The sequence below is a fragment of the Tenrec ecaudatus genome, chromosome 18, assembly GCF_050624435.1.
Source record: "Tenrec ecaudatus isolate mTenEca1 chromosome 18, mTenEca1.hap1, whole genome shotgun sequence".
NCBI classification, from domain to species: Eukaryota; Metazoa; Chordata; class Mammalia; order Afrosoricida; family Tenrecidae; genus Tenrec; species Tenrec ecaudatus.
In genome coordinates this window covers 65021648-65040369 of record NC_134547.1, presented here as the reverse complement: position 1 = coordinate 65040369, position 18722 = coordinate 65021648, and the positions used below count along the sequence as shown (strand labels likewise).

Genomic DNA, 18722 nt, shown 5'->3' with positions numbered 1-18722 from the left:
AGCTAAAATGCATAAATACTTATTTTATTGCTTATACCATGGACTGTTAGAAGAACAAATACCTGTCTGGGAAAAAGTATCATTAGAATGCTCCTTAGAAGTGAGGGTAAAGAGATTTTATCTCGTGTACTTTGGACATGTTATCAGGAGAGATGAGTCCCTGGAAGAAGACTTGGTGCTTGGTCCAAGTAGAGAGGCAGCACAGACGAGGACAACTCCCTAGCTGTAAGAGATGTGTTGATGCAGTGGCTACAGCAAAGGGCTCGAGCAGAGCAAAGATGGTAAGGATGCCATAGCACCAGGCGGTGTTCCGTTTGTTGTACGTGGGTCAGAACTGACTTGACAGCACCCAACAGTATCCACTAATGCCTCTGTCTCACAGAACTTTGCTGAGTTCTCTTAACCTTAATAACTTCCCCTCCAGTACTCCAATTCTATTCCATTATTTTTAGTTTCTTTGCTTTCATCTTAATTGTCTTCTGAAAGTAGACAACAATAAGTGTAGGCTTCAGTTGTGTCATATTGAACCGGGGCCTATCTAAAATATTTGTTTAAGCTAGGTAGCACCCATTGACAGACAATACAGGGGGTGTGAAAAAAAGTTCCTAGATAGCTGGAATTGAAAGATAGTGGAATTTTTCCACGAAGTCTCTGAAGCCCACTGGCATACAGTCTCCATCCCATCCATGTCCTACACCTGCCCTAGCACGAGATTATAATGCTTTTCGCTTCAAGTTACTCTCCTGCTTCTCTTCATACAAGTTTCGAAAACCTTGGTCCAGTTTTAGCGGAAACACTCATTACAAATCTCTTCGGTTGCACGCAGGATTAAGTCTAGTGGGGCGTATGCAGGTCACCTACCTTCTCCTAGGTGGCGCTGCAGAGCGCACCCTACGGGGCAGCAGCGACTTCGGAAGTGGGCGGAGTCCGCGGGGAAAGCGTGCCGTGCGCCCAACGTCGGCGACGGAACATCGATGGCCCCGCCCCCGTCATCTGAGGCGCCCTGTGATTGGAGGGAGGAGCCAGCGCTGGGCAGCGCCGTTGGGGGGGTGGGGCGCGGGCGGAGAAGAGGGCCAGGCAAAGGTGACGCTGAGGCCGCCGGGGAGCCCGGAGGGGAGCGGGCTCTGACAGTGCGCTCCCTCCGCACTTCGGGTGCTCGCCCGTCGTCTTCCCGCGGCGAATGGCGGCGAGATGGAGCACGAGGGGAGCGGAGGCTCGGCCGGGCTCCTGCAGCAGATCCTCAGCTTGAAGCTAGTGCCGCGGGTGGGCAACGGGACCCTGTGCCCCAACTCCACTTCTCTCTGCTCCTTCCCAGGTACGGGCCCCGCCCCGCCCCGCGCCTGCGCACTGCGCGCCTCCCCGCCGGCCCCCGGGGTGCGGGGTCCCCCCATCCCGCTGGCAGCCGAGGGGGCCCAGCCCCGTGGGGGCTATTTTCTGCCTGGAAAGAGTCCCGCTCCGTTGGCCAAGGGCTGACGGGCCGCCGGTCACTTCCTCGCCGCCCCCTCCGTCCCCCCAGCACCCCCGCGGGGGACGAGGTCCGGGGGAGAGGCCGCCGGCCAACTCTGAGAAAGGGCAGAGCCGGGCCACCAACCCGGTCTTTTTCCGAGTTTCGGAACTGTCCCAGGTTGAGCGCCGAGCTCCGCCCCGCGGCCCCGGCCCCGCGGCCCCGGCCCCGTCCCTGTCCCCTCCGGCCGCCGCCCTTGTTCAGGGCGCGAATGGCACCCAGCCCCTGGCAGGAGGAAACGGCCCGTGGGTTGTCCGAGTTGGCTTCTTGGCTTTCCCTTTTTCCGTGTCGGCGCGGAGTGGTCAGGGCCAGAATGAGGGGCAGTGGGAACTCGCCGCTGGGTTTCTTGTGTGCACCAGGAGCTTGCCGTTGACTTCTCTTTTCCAGCGGTCACTTTCTGAGACCTGTTGCTGAGTGCCTCCGCCTCTTACACCCCAAATCCTGACCCGGCTTCCGTTTAACCTTCTGAACTGCCCCCATTTCCCGAGTTGCTACCGATCCTCCGTTAAGGGTTTTACAGAATCCTAGTAGAAAGCTGTTAGAGCTCCGAAAGTTGAGAAGTTGGTTTACCCGGGGAGCTGAATAAAGACGTGGGGAGCAGACTGGAGTGGATGTGCTTAGTTACTTGTGTCGGATCTTTAAAGTGAAGAAGCCTGGCCAGTAGCGTCTGAAGGTTGAAGTGAGGGCTCTCCAGCCACATAAAGGACAGTAGACATTAAAACAGTATGGCTGAGACAGTGGAAAGAGAAGGCTAGCATTTCTGACATAGCCAGAAACTAGGCTGGGCAGCGACTGCTAGGCGCCTTTCAGTGGACAATGGAAGTGGTGGTGGTGGTGGTGATTGGGGGGATGTACTTGCATATCACCTACCTAGCAACACACTCAGAATGAGTTTGTGATGTAGTAGATAAGGCAGCAGTGGTAAAATTCTTGCCTTCCACCTGCACGACACCTGGGCTTCATTCCCAGCCAATGCCCCTCAGATGTCGCCATCACCTTCTCAGTGAGTGGAGTCTAGTGTGTTACTATAATACTGAATAGGTTTCAGCAGAGCTTCCAGAAAAAAGACATAGTAGGAAAAAAGGTCTAGCCACGGACTTCCAAAAATCAGTAAGTGAAAGCTCTGTGGAGCAGAGTAGTCTGATCCGTGATAAAGCGTGGGCGTGGCACAGGACAAGCGTTTTGCTCCATTGTGCAGGGGTCACTGTGAGTCAGACCACCAGGAGAGCGGCTAACAATATTGCTGCAGATCCCAGCATGTTAAAAAGCAAAATGATGATCTGGTTGCTCAGGTTGTCCCCAAGGAACCTGAGAGTACTTGGGTCGGTCATAACAAAATTACGTGGCCTCCTGGAGACCTTATCTGAAGAATGATGTATTCAATACACACGACTGGACCAAATTAGTCTGGTTTTGGGTTTTTTATTTTTCCTCCAACGATTTGTTTTGAAGGAGGCCCTTTTGACTGTTGAACTACAAGCTTCGAAACCACCAGCTGCTCTGCCGGAGAAAGAAGAGGCTTTCTACTCCCTTAAAGAGTTAGTCTCAGAAACCGACAGGTCCGATTCTGCCCTCCTCTGTGGGGGTCGTTGTGCGTTGGAGTTGACTTATGGCAGTGAGACTTATTTTGAGAAACTGAAAATCTACTGAAGATATGAAAGAGAAGTACAATGAATACTTTATAAATCCTTGTTTACATTTGTACTGTTTTTACTGTATTAATATTCTTAGTTACATTACTGATATTTTGATGCTACTGCTTTCTCCTTATGTGTGGATATAGATGCATGTCTATATAGACACACATGTCTGCATAGGCATGAACACCACGTTTGTGTTGTGTTTTAGATCACACCCATGTCTTGTTTGTGGGATGATTTGCCAGTGTGTTGCTGGTGCCCTGGAGCTTGTGACCCCACATGTCTCCTGTGAGAAGAACGTTTTTATCACAGCGACCAAAATCACACACCCAAGCAGTTGAACATGGAACAGACACTACGAGCTAATATACAGAATTAACCTAAATGTCCCTAGATGTCGGAATACTGTTGATTAGGTTTTTTTTTATTCTATGAGCTAATCCAAAAAGTATGCATTGCATTTAGTTGTCATGTCACTTTTCTGTCATTTAGTCTAAAAAATAGTTCGTCTGCCTTTAATTGAGTTTCTGAGCTTGACATTTGTGTAATGTTCAAGCGAATGGTTTTGTAGAATACCCCCACAGTCTAGGTCCTTCTGGCTGTCTCTTCACCATTACATTCCGATGAGACGAGTCTGGGCAGGATAGTCCATTCCCTGTGCATCACCTCAGGAGACCCTTACTGTCCATCCTTTCAGTGACAATGCTAAGTGTGACCAGCGGATGATTAAGAAGTAATCTATAGGGTGGTATTTTGAAACGGTTGTCTCTCTGACTTATAGTTGCCATCTGTTCCTATCTTTAAGGAAAAAAATTTTTTAAAGAGAAAAGATTGAGGTCACTGGGTTTGGGGAAATAATTTTAACGTTGCATCATAGCAAAGGATCTGTTCCCTGGGGATTGCTTTGCTTTCAGAAACTGGTCTGCAAGCTTGGTTTGGGGAGCCTGTGGTTATATGCATTCTGTGGCAACCAGCAGGGATCATTCACTCCACAAGAGCACGTGTGATCCAGCACAGATGTTGGGCTTAGGGTGCAATAATGACCTCAAGGTGGTGAGCATGTGGTGGGTAAACACATCCTCCTGGTCACCTCTCACAATTGTTGAAATGATGGCTCGAATAGACGTGTGAAGTGTAATCTTGTTTCACACTGCTCAAAGTGAATTCCACCCATTACCCCCGATCTAGCATGGTTCATGTTGGCCCCACTGAAAAGATTACTTGTATTTTATGCCAACTCATTATGGAACAATCATTGCTCTGAAATACTCTGTAGTTGATCACTACCAGGAAGTTTCAAATGGATTTTTTACATAACCTGTATTTGCAATCTAGCCTTTTAGAGGTCTGCGTCACTCTGTTGTGAAGTGAATTTTGTCCCCCCTGAATCATGTTTTGTAAACCCCATTTGGGAATGAGTTGTCATTGTTCTGCTAATGAGACAGGATTCACTTAGTATATATTTTAAGTCTGTCTTTTTGAAATACAAGAAAGATTGAACAAACAAGCATAGCAAAGGGGGCCGGGGTTTGATGCAAAGCCACTTGGAGATCCCCCGGGAACCAGGAACCCAAGTTGAAGAGACCACAGATCTTTTCCCAGAGTCAACAGGGAAGAACTCTTTCCCCTACGGCTACTGCCCTGCATTCAGAATTCTAGCCTCCTAACCTGTGAGAAAATACACTTGTGTTTGTTAAAACCATACCTATGGTATTATTTGTGGGGGAATGGCCAGCCCCCCCACAACTAATCACAGGTTCAATAAGCACTGTTGTACGGTTGAGATACATAAAGGTTACAATAAAGTCATAGAGCATGAGAGAGATAGGAGAGTAAAATAAAGAAGTCAGACACATTTCATGGTACCATGCTCACCTCCTGGACAGCCATGATCTCAACAGCCAGGTCTGCACACAGCACTGGCCGAGAGGGCAGGGGAGCAAAACGTTTATTGCTAACCAAGGCTTCCCTATCCCTTTAGGGGGCGTGATTACAGGTAACCACACATGTCACAGGAAGAGGGTATTCAATAGGTAATACAAGCAATAGGAGGGGGATATACAATGGGCATAGGCGTAACAGGAAGGGGATGAGCTAGGGGTGTACACATGATAGGAAGGGGAGGGACTAAGGGTATACATGTGACAAGAGGGACAGACCTTGGATTCATGATGGCGGCCTAAACTTGGCCACCCTTGAGTGGGCTTGACCTCCCTGCCCCTGGGCCCTCCTTCAAGGACACAATTTACTGTTATCCTTAGCAGAAGGGAGTGGATCCTATTTATTGTGGAATAAACAGTGGTGTCTGCTTGCTCTGGATGGCTGATAACCCTTAGGGAGAATAACCCCTGACCTACTTCTGTTCACCTCCAAGTGTATAGTCATTTGCCATGTGTAGCAAGCAGCTAAGTTTGGGATATATTTTGGGGAGACAACTTGGGAGAAAACTTTGTTTTCCACAATTATTGCGATAGCAATAGACAAATGACGGAATTTGGCACTGGGAATGGGGTGCTGCTCCAGCAGACCCCGACAATGTAGAAGTAACTTTAGAATTGAGTAGTGTACAGAGGCTGGAAGAGTGCTAAGATGGCCGATCATTAAAACTTAGATTGCCTAAAAGAGATTGTTGGCTGAATGATGGATGTCAAAGGCAATTTTGGTGTGGGCTGAGGAGGACATGAGCAAAGCCATCGGGAAAGCCTCTGTCATCCTAGAGAACACAGAGGTGCGAGCCATGGAGAGTTGCTTGAAAGGTGGGTGTCAAATGTGCTTCTGGTGAGACAAATATAACAACGACGAACATGATTGGACAGTGGAGGTAGGGTGATATTTTCTTACGGAATGACAAAGAACCTGTCTGTTTGCATCTCTGGTGGAAGGTAGAACTTGCAAATGAAGAACTTGGATGCGGAACCACGTGGTTTTTCCATGCCACGTAGAGTAAAATACAGGAGGAACGAGATACACTATACAAGATGAACGCAAACATAAAGAAAGTCCTGTTGAGTAGACTAAGGACACATGTCCCAGATTGATGTCCCAGGAAGGAATACTGTCAGCTAACCGCTTGGTGTCCGTTTTCCTCTAAGCAAAAAAGGACCATCTATGACTATGAAGCAGTTCGGAGATCAGCAGGGCTGTTGGAAGGAGCGCAGGAAACAGGGCCTTCTCAGTTGCAAAGGGTGGGGCCAAGTCTCCTGGATCTCACAGAGTGGGACCAGAGCCTCATGGATTCAAAGAATTGGATCTTTACTAACTCTGTTCTAGAATGCAGAGCTGCCTTTAAAAATGTGCCAGAGAGATGAGGCCGTCTCCCAAAGGCGAGGAGTGGAGCTGTCTTGTCCAAAGCCCAAGGGAGTGGGGTCAGCTGGTGCCAAGAGGGAAACGAAGATGCACTAGGGGGAAGACAGACCAACAAAGCCATCCTCAACTGCCATCGAGCTGATAGGACAGTGTAGAACTCCCCCTGTGAGTTTCCGAGACTGTAACTGGTTCTTAAAACACTGCTATTGGGACATACCCATATTTAATACAATCATTACCACAGTCTATTTTAGAACATTTTCTTTATTGTTATCTTCTTTTGTTAGTAAAAGATCATTTTATTGGGGGGCACTTACAGCTCTCATTAGCAACCCATACATAAATTGTATCAGACACATTCGTACATATGTTGTTGCTATCATTTTCAAAATATTTTCTTTTTTCTTGAGCCCTTGGTATTGGCTCCTCTTTTTTCCTTCCCTTCCCCACCCTCATGGACCCCTGATAAATTATAAATTATTATTTTCACTTCTTGTTATTAACTCCTCATTTTCCCCCAACCTTCCCTGCCACACCCTCTAGAAACCATTAATCCAGTTACCGTCTTTGGAGATTCAGCCATCCTGGATCACATATACTGAAAAATATGGAAAAACAAAGGAACCGCAAAGCTCATATAAATAACAAATAAAAGATAGAAAACCTCAGTCAAAAGAGACTTATGCTTCACAGGTCCCGCGCTGGATAGAGCAGTGTGGGCAAGGAGGAGAGGAAGAAGGAAGGTCCGCTCTGGATGGGGTTTGAGTAGAAGACCGCGGACCTGGCACACCCCACCCCTCATCCAAGTGCACAAGTCAGTGGTCTTTAGCATATTTACAACATGTGCAACCATCACCACCACCAAGTCTAAAATATTGTTTTCAGCACTTCAGAAAGAAGTGGTGTACTTATTTTTTAGAAAAGACTTGCTACAAAAAAGACTTGCTCTAGATCGGTGTCAGCATAGGATCAAGAGACCACTGGGGTGAGGCAGGAACCCAAGATGGGAAGGTATTAGGCAGTCATGCCAGAAGAGAGACAGCTGACAACAGGTAGGAGCCATCATGAGCGGAGAAGCAGAGGGGACAGGTGTACCTCCTGGCAGGGAGCTGGAATCAGGAGGAGAGAACTCTCACAGCAGCCAGTGTGAGGAGAGGCAGACTGCTGGGCAGTGGGCATCAGGGCAGCCCAGCATTGAGGTGCAGGACTGGGGAGGATTCAAGCCCCTGGGATTGATGTGGTCTCATTAGAAACCTGGCTTCAGAGGCAGTGGGCATTAGTTGTTGGCAGGTGAGATAAGGGAAGAGTGGCACTGGCTAAAGGAGGGCTGAGCAGGGAGCCTGACGGTGCCTACTTGACTTGGGCGCTGTGTTAGTCTGGGTAGATTAGAGAAACAAATCCACAGAAACTCATATGTGTACAAGCGAGAGTTTTATAAAAAGGGTAAGTGTACATTAAGAAAGCATCCCAACCTAGTGCTGTTCAAGCCTGTAAGTCCAACATTAGCCCGTATGTCCAATACCGATCTACAAAGTCCTCTTCAAACTCACAAAACACACGCAATGATGCTACATGAAGGAGGAAACCTGCATCAGTGAGCAGGTAAGCATCTCAGCGCTGGCAGGGATCTTCACACGGCTGCTCCAGCACCCAGGGCTGCATCAGGGTAGGTCCATGCGGCTTCTCCTCAGGGATGTCTCCCAGGAAGTGAGCCTTGCCAGTTGAGGCAGAAAACTAGCTAAGGTAGCCACACACTGATCTGACCATCAGAGAACAAGAAAGGCAAGGCTTACCAAGCCATTTATCTATAGCTCTCTGCCCTTCAATTAATCCCACATGTGTTTGTTTATTGGCCAGGTTGGCACAATAAACCTTAACTATAACAGGCACCTTCCAATCCTGCTGAGAGTCCTGGGACCAGGTTGGTCTTTCAGCCTGCCTTGTGGAGGTGATAGGGCAGGGGTCCTAAAACTTTTTAAACAGGGGCCAGTTCACTGTCCCTCAGACCCGTTGGAGGGCTGGACTATATATTTTTTAAAAACTATGAACAAATTCCTATGCATACTGCACATATCTTATTTTGAAGTAAAAAACCAAATGGGGCAAAAACACCCGGTGGGCCAGATAAATGTCCCAGGCGGGCTGCATGTGGCCCACAGGCTGTAGTTTGAGGACCTCTGTTAAAGGGCAACAAACCAGCTGTCACAAACCCTGTTAAGACAGAATTCACCTAGATGAGTCTGCTGGGCAAGTGGCTTTTCTTTTTAACTGAAATGTGTGTCTGGCATTGGGCTGCTACTCAATTACTCCCTCAACACAAAACCACTTTGTTCTATGAACCTGGCATTCCATGATGCTCACTTTCCCGACACAATCACTGAAGACAAAGGGGGTGCATAAGCAAATGTGGTGAAGAAAGCTGATTGTGCCCGGCTATCAAAAGATAAAGCATCTGGGGTCTTAAAGGCTTTAAAATAAACAAGCGGCTATCTAGCTGAGAAGCAACAAAGCCCACATGGAAGCTCACCAGCCTGTGTGATCACGTGTTGTCCATAGGACCAGGTATCAGGCATCAAAGACCCAGAACAAAAAAATCATTTTTTGTCAGTGAGGGGAATTGCAGAGTGGAGACCCAAAGCCCATCTGTAGGCAACTGGACATCCTCTTACAGAAGAGTCATGGGGAGGAGACGAGCCAGTCAGGGTGCAGCATAGCACCAATGAAATATACAACTTTCCCTTAGTTCTTTAATGCTTCCTCTCCCCTATTATCCTGACCCCAAATTCCACCCTACAAATCTGGTGAGGCCAGAACATGTACACGGATACACATAACAGCTGGAAGCACCAGGGAATCTGGGATAGATAAACCCCTCAGGATCAATATTGAGAGTAGACATACAGGAGGGGAAGAGAAGGTGGGGGAAGATAGGGGGGAACAGATTACAATGCTCTACCTATAACCCTCTCCCAGGGGGATGGACAACAGAAAAGTGGGTGAAGGGAGACATTGGACAGTGTAAGCATGACAAAATAATAATTTATAAATTATCAAGGATTCATGAGGGAGGGAGGGAGGGATGGTGGAGGAAGGAAGGAAAAATGAGCTGATACTAAGGGCTCAAGTAGAAAGAAAATGTTTTGAAAACAATGATGGCAACCAATGTACAAATGTGCTTGAGACAATGGATGTATGTATGGATTGTGATAAGAGTTGTATGAGCCCCCAATAATATGATTTTTTTAAAAAAGAAATGTGTGTCTGAAAAATACTTTCTTAAAGGTCATAAGCCATGAGGGAGTGGGGAGCAGGGAGGGAGGGGAAAATGAGGACCTGATAGCTTAAGTGAAGAGCAAATGTTTTGATAATTATGAGGGCAGTGAATGTACAGATGTGCTTTACACAATTAATGTATGTATGGATTGTGATAAAGAGTTGTATGAGCCCCTAATAAAACTATCAAAATAAATAAATAAAGGTCCATAAGCTCCTTGGGGGCAGAGATCTTTTGTCTTTTTTTAATCATCAGTGTACTTGGGCTGTGGAATATTCTCACTGTTCCTTTGCTTAATGAACAAACTCTTAGTGCTTGTATGTTTCCTGTGGCTACTGTAACAAATTACCACCGTTTTTAAAAGATGAGGTATTCTATTCATGTCAGAACCAGTTTATGACAGAATTGTTGGAAGGCAACACTTTAATCAATTTTTAAAAATTAATTTTTAATTATTTTATTGGGGGCTCATATAGCTAAATTACCACAGATTTAGTGGCTTAAGACAACAAAGTTGATTTGTGGTTGTTTTAAGTTGTAAATTGGATAAAGGTTTACAGGACATATCAGTTTTTCATTCAACAATTCATACTAATTTTTTTCATCATTTCATTCACAATCCATACATCCCATACTAATTGTTTAATACTTATTTCCTTTTATGTTAATGATTGCAATGCCTACAATATAACATCACATCGTTTATCCCACTTTCTTTCTGTTTATCCTTTTTGTTGTTGTTGCTTTTTCTTTCTGCTTTGCCCCTGGTTAAATCCTGCCCTGTTAATCTCAAATAGTCAATTAGTCTAGAAGGTGTGCGTTTCTGCCTAGTGCTGTAGTACCCTTGTAGACCTGTCTGTTGTTTGGCTAGAAACTGAGCCACACTGATGGGTTTTCCTTTCAGACCTGAAGGATGATGGAGGAGCATAGCCTCTGGGATTCCATCAGTCTCTGTCAGACCAGTAAGCTTGGTCTGTCTGTCTCTCTTTTTATAGTTTTGAGTTTATTGTGCGTCTGTCTCCCACTTTATCTGGGACCTTCTAACCTTAGGAGAGCAGTTGGTAGAGGGAGCCCAGCACCATCTAGTCTTTCTGTTCTCCAGGTCAGGGAGGCAGCTGTTTAGGTGGCCACTGGATGAATGCTTTCATGCATCTTTGATCTTCTCACTCTCCTTTTTGTGAACTGGGGGAGAGGCCAGTATTTGCACCATAGGTGCCTTACTCATGGGCCTTTCCGATCTCAGCTGTGACTCTCCAGAGTAGGGTGCAGAACATTGTACTTGGGAAGCATGTTGGGCCAGGTGACCTTGGTGTCCTGGGCCTCCAGTCCCCATCATTTATTCCCTCAAGGTGTTTCCTTACGCCCAAGACATTTTTATAATTGTATCCCCTCTGTGCTCCATCACATTCCTGGATGCATCTGCAGCATGTAGCTCTCACTCAAACCTATGTGCATATTTATGCATGGACATGCAAAGGGTCTTCAGAAATTCTTGGAAAAGAGTTGTATGAGTCCCTAATAAAATGTAAAAAAAGAAAAGAGGAGAAAAAATGATTAGGGCAAAGACTGTAAAGATATGCTTTATAAAATTGATGTATGTATATGTATGAACTGTGATAAGAATTGTAAGAGCCCCAATAAATTGTTAAAAAAAAAAGAAATTCTTGGAAAATTCCATTATTTTTTACTTCTGTTTTTCCATGAGCTTTTGAAGCCCCCTGCGCTCCCACTCCTTGTGCCATGCCTGTCAGGCCTGTGTATCTCTTCATGCACCCACAGTTGGATCCTGTTATGTCAGGACTGTGTATCTCTTCATGCACCCACAGGTAGATCCCGTTATGACAGGACTGTGTATCTCTTCATGCACCCACAGGTGGATCCTGTTATGACAGGACTGTGTATCTCTTCATGCACCCACAGGTGGATCCGTTATGACAGGACTGTGTATCTAGCATTACTTGTCTGTGTTGCCCTTAGCTCTTGTGTTCCTCCCAGTGTCGTCTCCTGCCTGCACCATTTTTTGCTCATCTCCCTCTTACTGTATATTGCCTTCTCCTTTACCCAAATTCATGTGCAATACAAAGTCATTATCCTACAGTTCTGAAATCCTCAATGAGTCTTTCTGGTTAAAATCAAGGTGACAGTGGGGCTGTGTTCCTTCTGAAGGCTCTGCTGCCTTTCTGTCTTGTAGAGGCCACTTGCATTCTTTGACTTGTGGCCCCTTCCATCTTCAAAGCAAGCAGCATGGCATCTTCAAGTCTTTCTTGCTTTGACATTCCTGCCTCCCTCTTACAAGGAACCTTGTGATGACATTGGGCCCACTCAGATATTCCAGGATGATCCACGTGTCTCAAAGTCCTTCACTTAATCACATCTACAGCATGTCCTCTGCCATGTAAGTTGACACGGTCACAGATTGCAGGATTTGGATGTGGGTCTGCTTGGGTCAGTGCTTACTCAGATTTGTCTCAGGTGCTTGTTTATGCTTCATGAATTGTCCGATTTCCCCTTCAGCCTCAGGAAGTTAAGGGACTTTGGTCACTCAAGGAAACAAAGCTGAAGACCGTCCACTTGATTTGAAGCAGGTGACAAGACAATAATCAAGGCATATCGAAAGGATTTTTCCATAGTGTTGAGCCAGGGCAATGAACAGTATGGCGATCAATAGGTACCTATTAAATAGATGGCAAATTAAGGTGCAGTAGATTAAAGGGAAATGATTGTTGTTTTTAATAGTGTTTTTATTGATTGGGCTTTGCCTTTTGCTCTTAGAGTTCTGTAAACCATCAGTCAGAGTGTTTTTTTTCTTTCATTTTTGCAACAAGCTTTTAATACTTTTTTAAAAACCCATATAAGTTGGAGTGTTTTTATAAACTACTACTCATCCAATAAAATCAAGCCGTTCCCCCCACCCCTCACCTCCCCACACCATCTGAAATATGTAGGCAATGAAGTAGGTAATGGACGCGGTTCGGGCTGCCGCATGCCTGTCCTCAAGGAGTGCTAGGTCACCCGTGGGGAGTGCTAGGTCACCCGTGGTCTGCCTGCAAGCAGAACATTGCGCTCCTTGGGACATGACGCTACGGGCTGGTTGGTGTCCTTGGGCAGGTGCTGTGGTCCAGGGAACCGGTGAGCATCAGGGTAGTACACCGTAGTGTTCCAGACCTCACTCCTGTGGACGACACCAGTTTAGTTGGTCTTGCCAGATGCAGGCTTGGCCTCCCTGTGTCACTGCCCGATGGTTTCGTGGCAGCCAGCTGGCTCCAGCAGGGAACCAGAAGTGGTCTCTGGCCCTGGTGCTGACGGTGGCCAGGCTGTATCTCCTTTGCCTACCCCAGAGCCTTGGCTTGCCCAAGTCCTCATGCCCTTTCTGCAGTTCTGTTAGAAGGCTCCGCGAGTGATGGTGGGAGGGTGGTGGGTGAAGGTGGTGGTTCTGCTTCAGAAGGGAATCTCCTACTGCTGTGCTGTGACCTCGAGCCCTGGCCACTCTTGAGAAATGCGAGGGCCACCTCTTACGAGGCTTTCGAGTTTGTATCCGATTCGGCGTTCACTGCTTTACTCTTCTATGGATCCCTCTGCGGCAGCGAGGTGCGCCAGGGTGTTTTAACAGGGCCAGTTTGGCCTCCCCCAGGGGAAATTTGGCAATGTCTGGAGACCATTTTGGTTGTCACAACTGGGAGGTACTATTGTCATCTAGCGTTCCGAGGCCAGGGAGTCTGCCCCACCCCCTCCAAGGCCCCGGGTGGCCCCGGCAACAGAGCCTGCAGGAGCGGGCTCGGATGTCAGCCGCGAAGCCGGCCAGCCCTGCCCTCCCTACTAAGCTGCTGTGACTCCCCTGCCTGAGCCCAGGATGGAAAAACCGGTTTGCCCTAGGTGCGCCCTGGGAGCTGGAGAGCTAGCTTCCTGAAGCCTCGCCCTCCAAGTCACTTGAGGACTCTTTCTCCTTCTGTTTATTATGCATCTTCCAAGGAGCTGCGTGCATCATTTTTTACGCATAGTTGGTGGTCAACTATTTTTAATGTAGCCTGATTGTCCTCCTGAGACTGATTAGCGATTACCTGTAGGTTCCAGAGCGGCTTCCCCAGCCTGTCCTAGAGCTCATTTGCTATTTCTCCTCAAGCCAGATGTATATATTTTCTGGTATAGATTTCAAAAACCTTTGGTAGTGCAGTGACTAAAGTACCTGGCTGGGAAGCAGAAGGTCAGCAGAAGGTCTTGTGGGTCATTCTGCTCCGTCCTCTGGGGTCACTAAGCCTCCAAACCTCTTCACCTGCAGTGAAGGGCTGGAGGTTGGAGGGGTGTGTTTTTCCCATCTCACAGCAATTTGATACCCTGATAGGAAGCAATAACTTGATATTTAATCACCTTTAAAACGATTGTTGAATGAATATCATGGTATGGCTTTTCTATTTTAGAAGTCTGATCAATCAAAAAGATCAGTCAATATCACATCATGAACTGAATGAATATATATATATATAATTTTTATTTTCTTTCCTTCATCGTTTGAGGGTAAAGTAGCTTCTCAGAGGTTGGCTCACTTTTCCCTTTAAGACCAAAGAGGAAATATTTTAGGCTTTGAGACCCACAGATCTCTGTTAGATCTCTCCTTCTGCCACTGGAACCGCCAACAGCTGGAGACTCTTGGGCTTGAATGGACGAGGCGGTGTGCTGGTCAAGCTTTCCGCTCCAAATGCTTGGTTCCGAGTCTTGGATTAATAATCTGCATTTTAAAAGTTCTTCACAATAGAAAAGCAGGGGGTGAGCGGCAGGTGAGTGGGACTGATGCACTGTGCTTGTCTTCCCTGTAGAGATGTGGTACGGTGTGTTCCTGTGGGCACTGGTCTCCTCTCTCTTCTTTCATGTCCCTGCCGGACTGCTGGCCCTCTTCACCCTCAGACATCACAAATATGGTAGGTTCATGTCTGTAAGCATCCTGTTGATGGGCATCGTGGGACCAATTACTGCTGGAATCTTGACAAGTATGTTAGACATTAAAATACCAGTCAAAACGTTTAATGTGACCAATCAGTTCATTTCTGGGCCCGTGATAGTGACGCATCTGAGTCAGAGGAAGGCGCAAAAGAGTGGTTTTTAAGCCCTAGGTCCTGCTTTCAGGCGGTGCTGGTGGGCAAGATGTTTGGTGCATTACTTCAAGGACGAAAACCTAATTCTAGTGACAGGAATGCTTGTTTAGAAAAATGCCCAATGTGTGACCCGGTTATTTCTATATCATGATATATTTATTTTCTTCTCAGTGCTTTCTGAAGAAGAACTGAAATTCCATTGATAGGTTTTTGAAAACCAAAAACTTTAAAAAGTTTTTTTATTATTATTTTTTTCCATTTTGCTCAGGTCTCAGGGCGTAGTTACAGAGATGGGACTAAGTTTATTTTTAGAGTCATAATTAAATATCAATAACATTTTAAAGTTATTATCAATGGATAGTGACAAATAGGCAAATATAAAAATTTTCTATTATCCCTCCCCAAGTAGTTATTAATGCATTTTAGTATAGTGACTATGGCTTCTAGATATATGTGGAAATGCAAATGCATTTTTAAAAAAGAGAAATCCTTTTTTAAAAAAGAATATCGCTGCTAATTTGTAACTTTAGGTGGCCTCCCCCCACCCCCCATCTTGAGCTTCTAGCAAAGAGCTCCCTCATTTTCTTCAGCTTGAGTGGCTTCAAGGCAAATTAGCCTGTCCCATCGATGATGATGATGATACTTAAGTAATAACAGGGGACGAGGCCAACTTTGTGCTGTCCTTGACGGGAGTTTCCATAAATGGCTGTACACATGTTAAATTCTGTCACCCACTGCTGCTGTGGAGAAGTCCTCGCTCCATTCTGCAATCTCCTTCCTGGAGGACTGGCTCCCAGGAGCTGCCTTCCGCGTTCTCATCCAAAGTTGGGATGGCCGTTCCCACTCAGCACTTCCGCGCTGACTCAGTGAGGACACGCGTGGTACCTCACACATTGTCACTGTGCGGTAAACCGTGTGTGCATTCCGTCCCCAGCCCTCCAGAGTGGGCCGCCCTCTGCCAAGTTTGCTGCCCCTTCTGGTCTGCTGCCTTCCCTTCTTCATCCTAGTCCTGCCGTGGGCCCATGCATGTCCCTTCAGCCTCTTAAACCTAACCCACTTTTGGGGAAGCAACTTTGCCAAAGGGCCCAATGAAACAATGGCTTTCAGATGTTAGTAACGCAAGGGTAGACATTTAAAACTCACGAATGTCCAAGGGAACCCTGTCAGGCATTGGCTGACACTGTCCTCTCTTCTGTAAGATCAGATCATGTAACACAGGCTTTTGATGAAGACACGGTATTGGTCTGCATTACTCCAAAGCAGCTCCATGCTTGTGCCTACAGCTAGCTCCTGAGGCCGACGAGACTAGGGGCGTGCTTCCTAATACGGGCAGTGTTGTGAACACAGCACTGCAGTGCATGACCACTGTGACCAAGGGGGTCTTGTTTGGAGCTTTGTGAGGGTGGGAGGGAGGGTCGCCGAGAGCTTTGGAGTGCTTCTTTTCATTTTAATTTTTAGAGTGCTTCTTTATAAACCAGGATTGCCTTTGCTTTGGGGTACAGTGCTGAGTCCTTGTAGCTGTTGAGATGTGTATCTGGGTAGATACAAAAGTGACTGGGTTTTTTGTTGTTGTTACTGTTTGTTTTCTTCTCTTAATTTCTAGGATGTTAAAATAACTACTGGTGGAAACATTAATTGATGACTTGGCAGTAGAAACTTTTTCTTCCCTCACACTCCGAGTTAGAAACCATTTTGTAGGTGTGGCCACCCTACCTGAGGGATACCCCCCCCCCCCCTTCCCATCTCTAGATTGTTGGAAGGGAACGCTGAGTATCGGCCACTCTGGCACAGGGATTCCTGGGACTTCCTCAAAGAGGGAATGATTTAAATGAATGCTGAAATTTGGTGTGACTTAATTTAATCACACAGAAGAATTGCTGTCATGTATTGCCAAAAACTTATTAGGTGCCTTTAAAGGCTAGGCACAGGGCTTAATTGGCATGGGGAATCAAGAGATATTTTTTCAGTTCTTAATCAGGTCCTGTGGGGATTGCTATCTTCTTGATTTTGTTGATTCCTGCCAGGGAAGCCAGAAAGACGCTCACCTTAAAGAAGTCATTTTTAAATTTCTAAAAAGCATCTGTCCATGATTTATTAACAATGAGAAATTTGTAAAATCTATAGTTAATAAAAATAAGACAAAAAGAACATTTCTCTAATTCTTTTTTAAAAAGTTTTAAAAATCTGTATTATTCTATTTTTGGTAGAATTTAAAGAGCTCTGTTCTTCTGATTATGTTAACCTTCATCGCCACCCCCCCGGCCCCCCACCAATAAACATTTTTTGCATGTTTGACCAGGTGCAGCCATTGCTGGAGTTTACCGAGCAGCAGGAAAGGAAATGATACCCTTGGAAGCTCTCACCTTGGGCACCGGACAGACGTTTTGTGCGGTGGTGGTTTCCTTTCTACGGGTTTTAGCCACTCTATAGCATCTCTCCCAGTGCCACGAGGCCAAGACAGTGGAACACAGAGACCGAACATCCAATCCTCAGAAAGACTCTTCTATGGAACGTGAGGTTTCCTCCTTTCTTCACATGGAAGCAACTTGGACAAACCGAGAGTTGATAGCTCAGCCAGTTCTGCAGTTCAAAGCTCCAAGATTGGAAGGTCTTTTTGGACCCCTCGTCTCAGACACAAGAAAACACGTTTCTTGGCTTATCTTTTCGTAGATATCTAACTGAAGCAGTTTTACAGCTTTACCTAATCCAGGCCATCAGGGCTCCTAGGTTGGCACCCCTGACACTGAAGTTTATAAGATTCTGGGAGAAGATGTGGTGTTGCATGTTTAGAGAAACCGCGGGAAATAACGGTTTATTTTTAAGCAGGGCATACTGAACTAAAATCTTTGTTGATCTAATTTTTATCAAATTTGTTGGTCTAAAATGTGGTAAATTCTACTTTTGCTACATTTTCATGACAGTCAGTGCCAACAGATTTTGGCTAGGTGTACTTTTGAGGGGGAAAAATCTAAATGTGATACTAATAGGGCCTTTGGTTTTGCCATTTTAAAACAAAAAGAGCTATTGAATGATGTGACATTTTGTGGATAAGCTTCCTGACCTCTGGTTATTTAACATTTTCTAAGAGATGTGAATCTGTTGTTTTGTGCACATTATCAAAATAAGCTTGCTAATTCAGATTTCACCCCTATCCCCGTGCTACCTTTCCTTAGTGCTTCCAGTCTATGAAATTTAATTGGAAACACACGCGATTTAACAGGCATGAGTTGAACATTTTAAGCCAGATTGAATTAAGATACACGTTGGGCATGAAGGCACAAACTAGAAGATACCGTACACATCTGGTTAATGTTCTCATTCTTGACTTTGGCTTACCTAGTGCGTCTTGGGAAACTGTAGAAGCACAGTGGAAACCAGACTCCATGGTTATTAACGTGGTTCCCCAGCGGAAGCTCCTCAGCCCACTTTGACAGGACGGGCAGTCAACTCCCAGCAAGTGCCTACAGTAGTTTTCAGACCTGTGCCACTCTGCCTGGCCCCGTTTCCTCCAGGAGTGTCAAAAAGAATTCACCGTCAGAGTTTTTAAACTCAGTCTTAGAGATTGTAATTTCCATCATGTTGCCTAAGTTTCCCTTTCAGCTTGAAAGCGGTGATGTTCAAAAGAGGAAAGATTACAAAAATGAAGTAACTGACTTACAGCTGAGCCCGCTTTGTGTGAAACACAATCGGTGTTTGTCCTTACACTGTTTTCAGAATCGTCGTGCGACGTTGGCATTTTGAAAGGAGAGTTTTTGTTAAGAGAGTAAAGCTCATGACCCATACGGGTCTGTGTGAAATAAGTTATCTGTTCAGTGTAAAACTGTCTGCAGTGGGTTTTGCTTAAAAGTGGCAAAGGACACCATTTACCAGGGAAAGTCATAGAGAACATTTACAGTCACAAAAAAATTAAC

The 18722-nt window shown here is 46.0% G+C and overlaps 1 protein-coding gene across 2 annotated transcripts; it reads left to right on the top strand.

Annotated features, from left to right (window-relative positions):
- Nucleotides 1–1059: 1059 nt before the first annotated feature.
- On the top strand, nucleotides 1060–18722 carry TMEM170A (transmembrane protein 170A). Of its 2 annotated transcripts, none has more exons than XM_075536805.1 (3): nucleotides 1060–1315; nucleotides 14536–14637; nucleotides 17111–18722. In XM_075536805.1, the coding sequence occupies exons 1-3, from the start codon at nucleotides 1192–1194 to the stop codon at nucleotides 17239–17241; spliced, it is 357 nt and encodes a 118-aa protein (XP_075392920.1). In that variant the 5' UTR covers nucleotides 1060–1191; the 3' UTR covers nucleotides 17242–18722. The 2 variants fall into 2 exon arrangements, with proteins under 2 accessions (XP_075392920.1, XP_075392919.1); XM_075536804.1 differs by having other exon boundaries at nucleotides 14536–14706.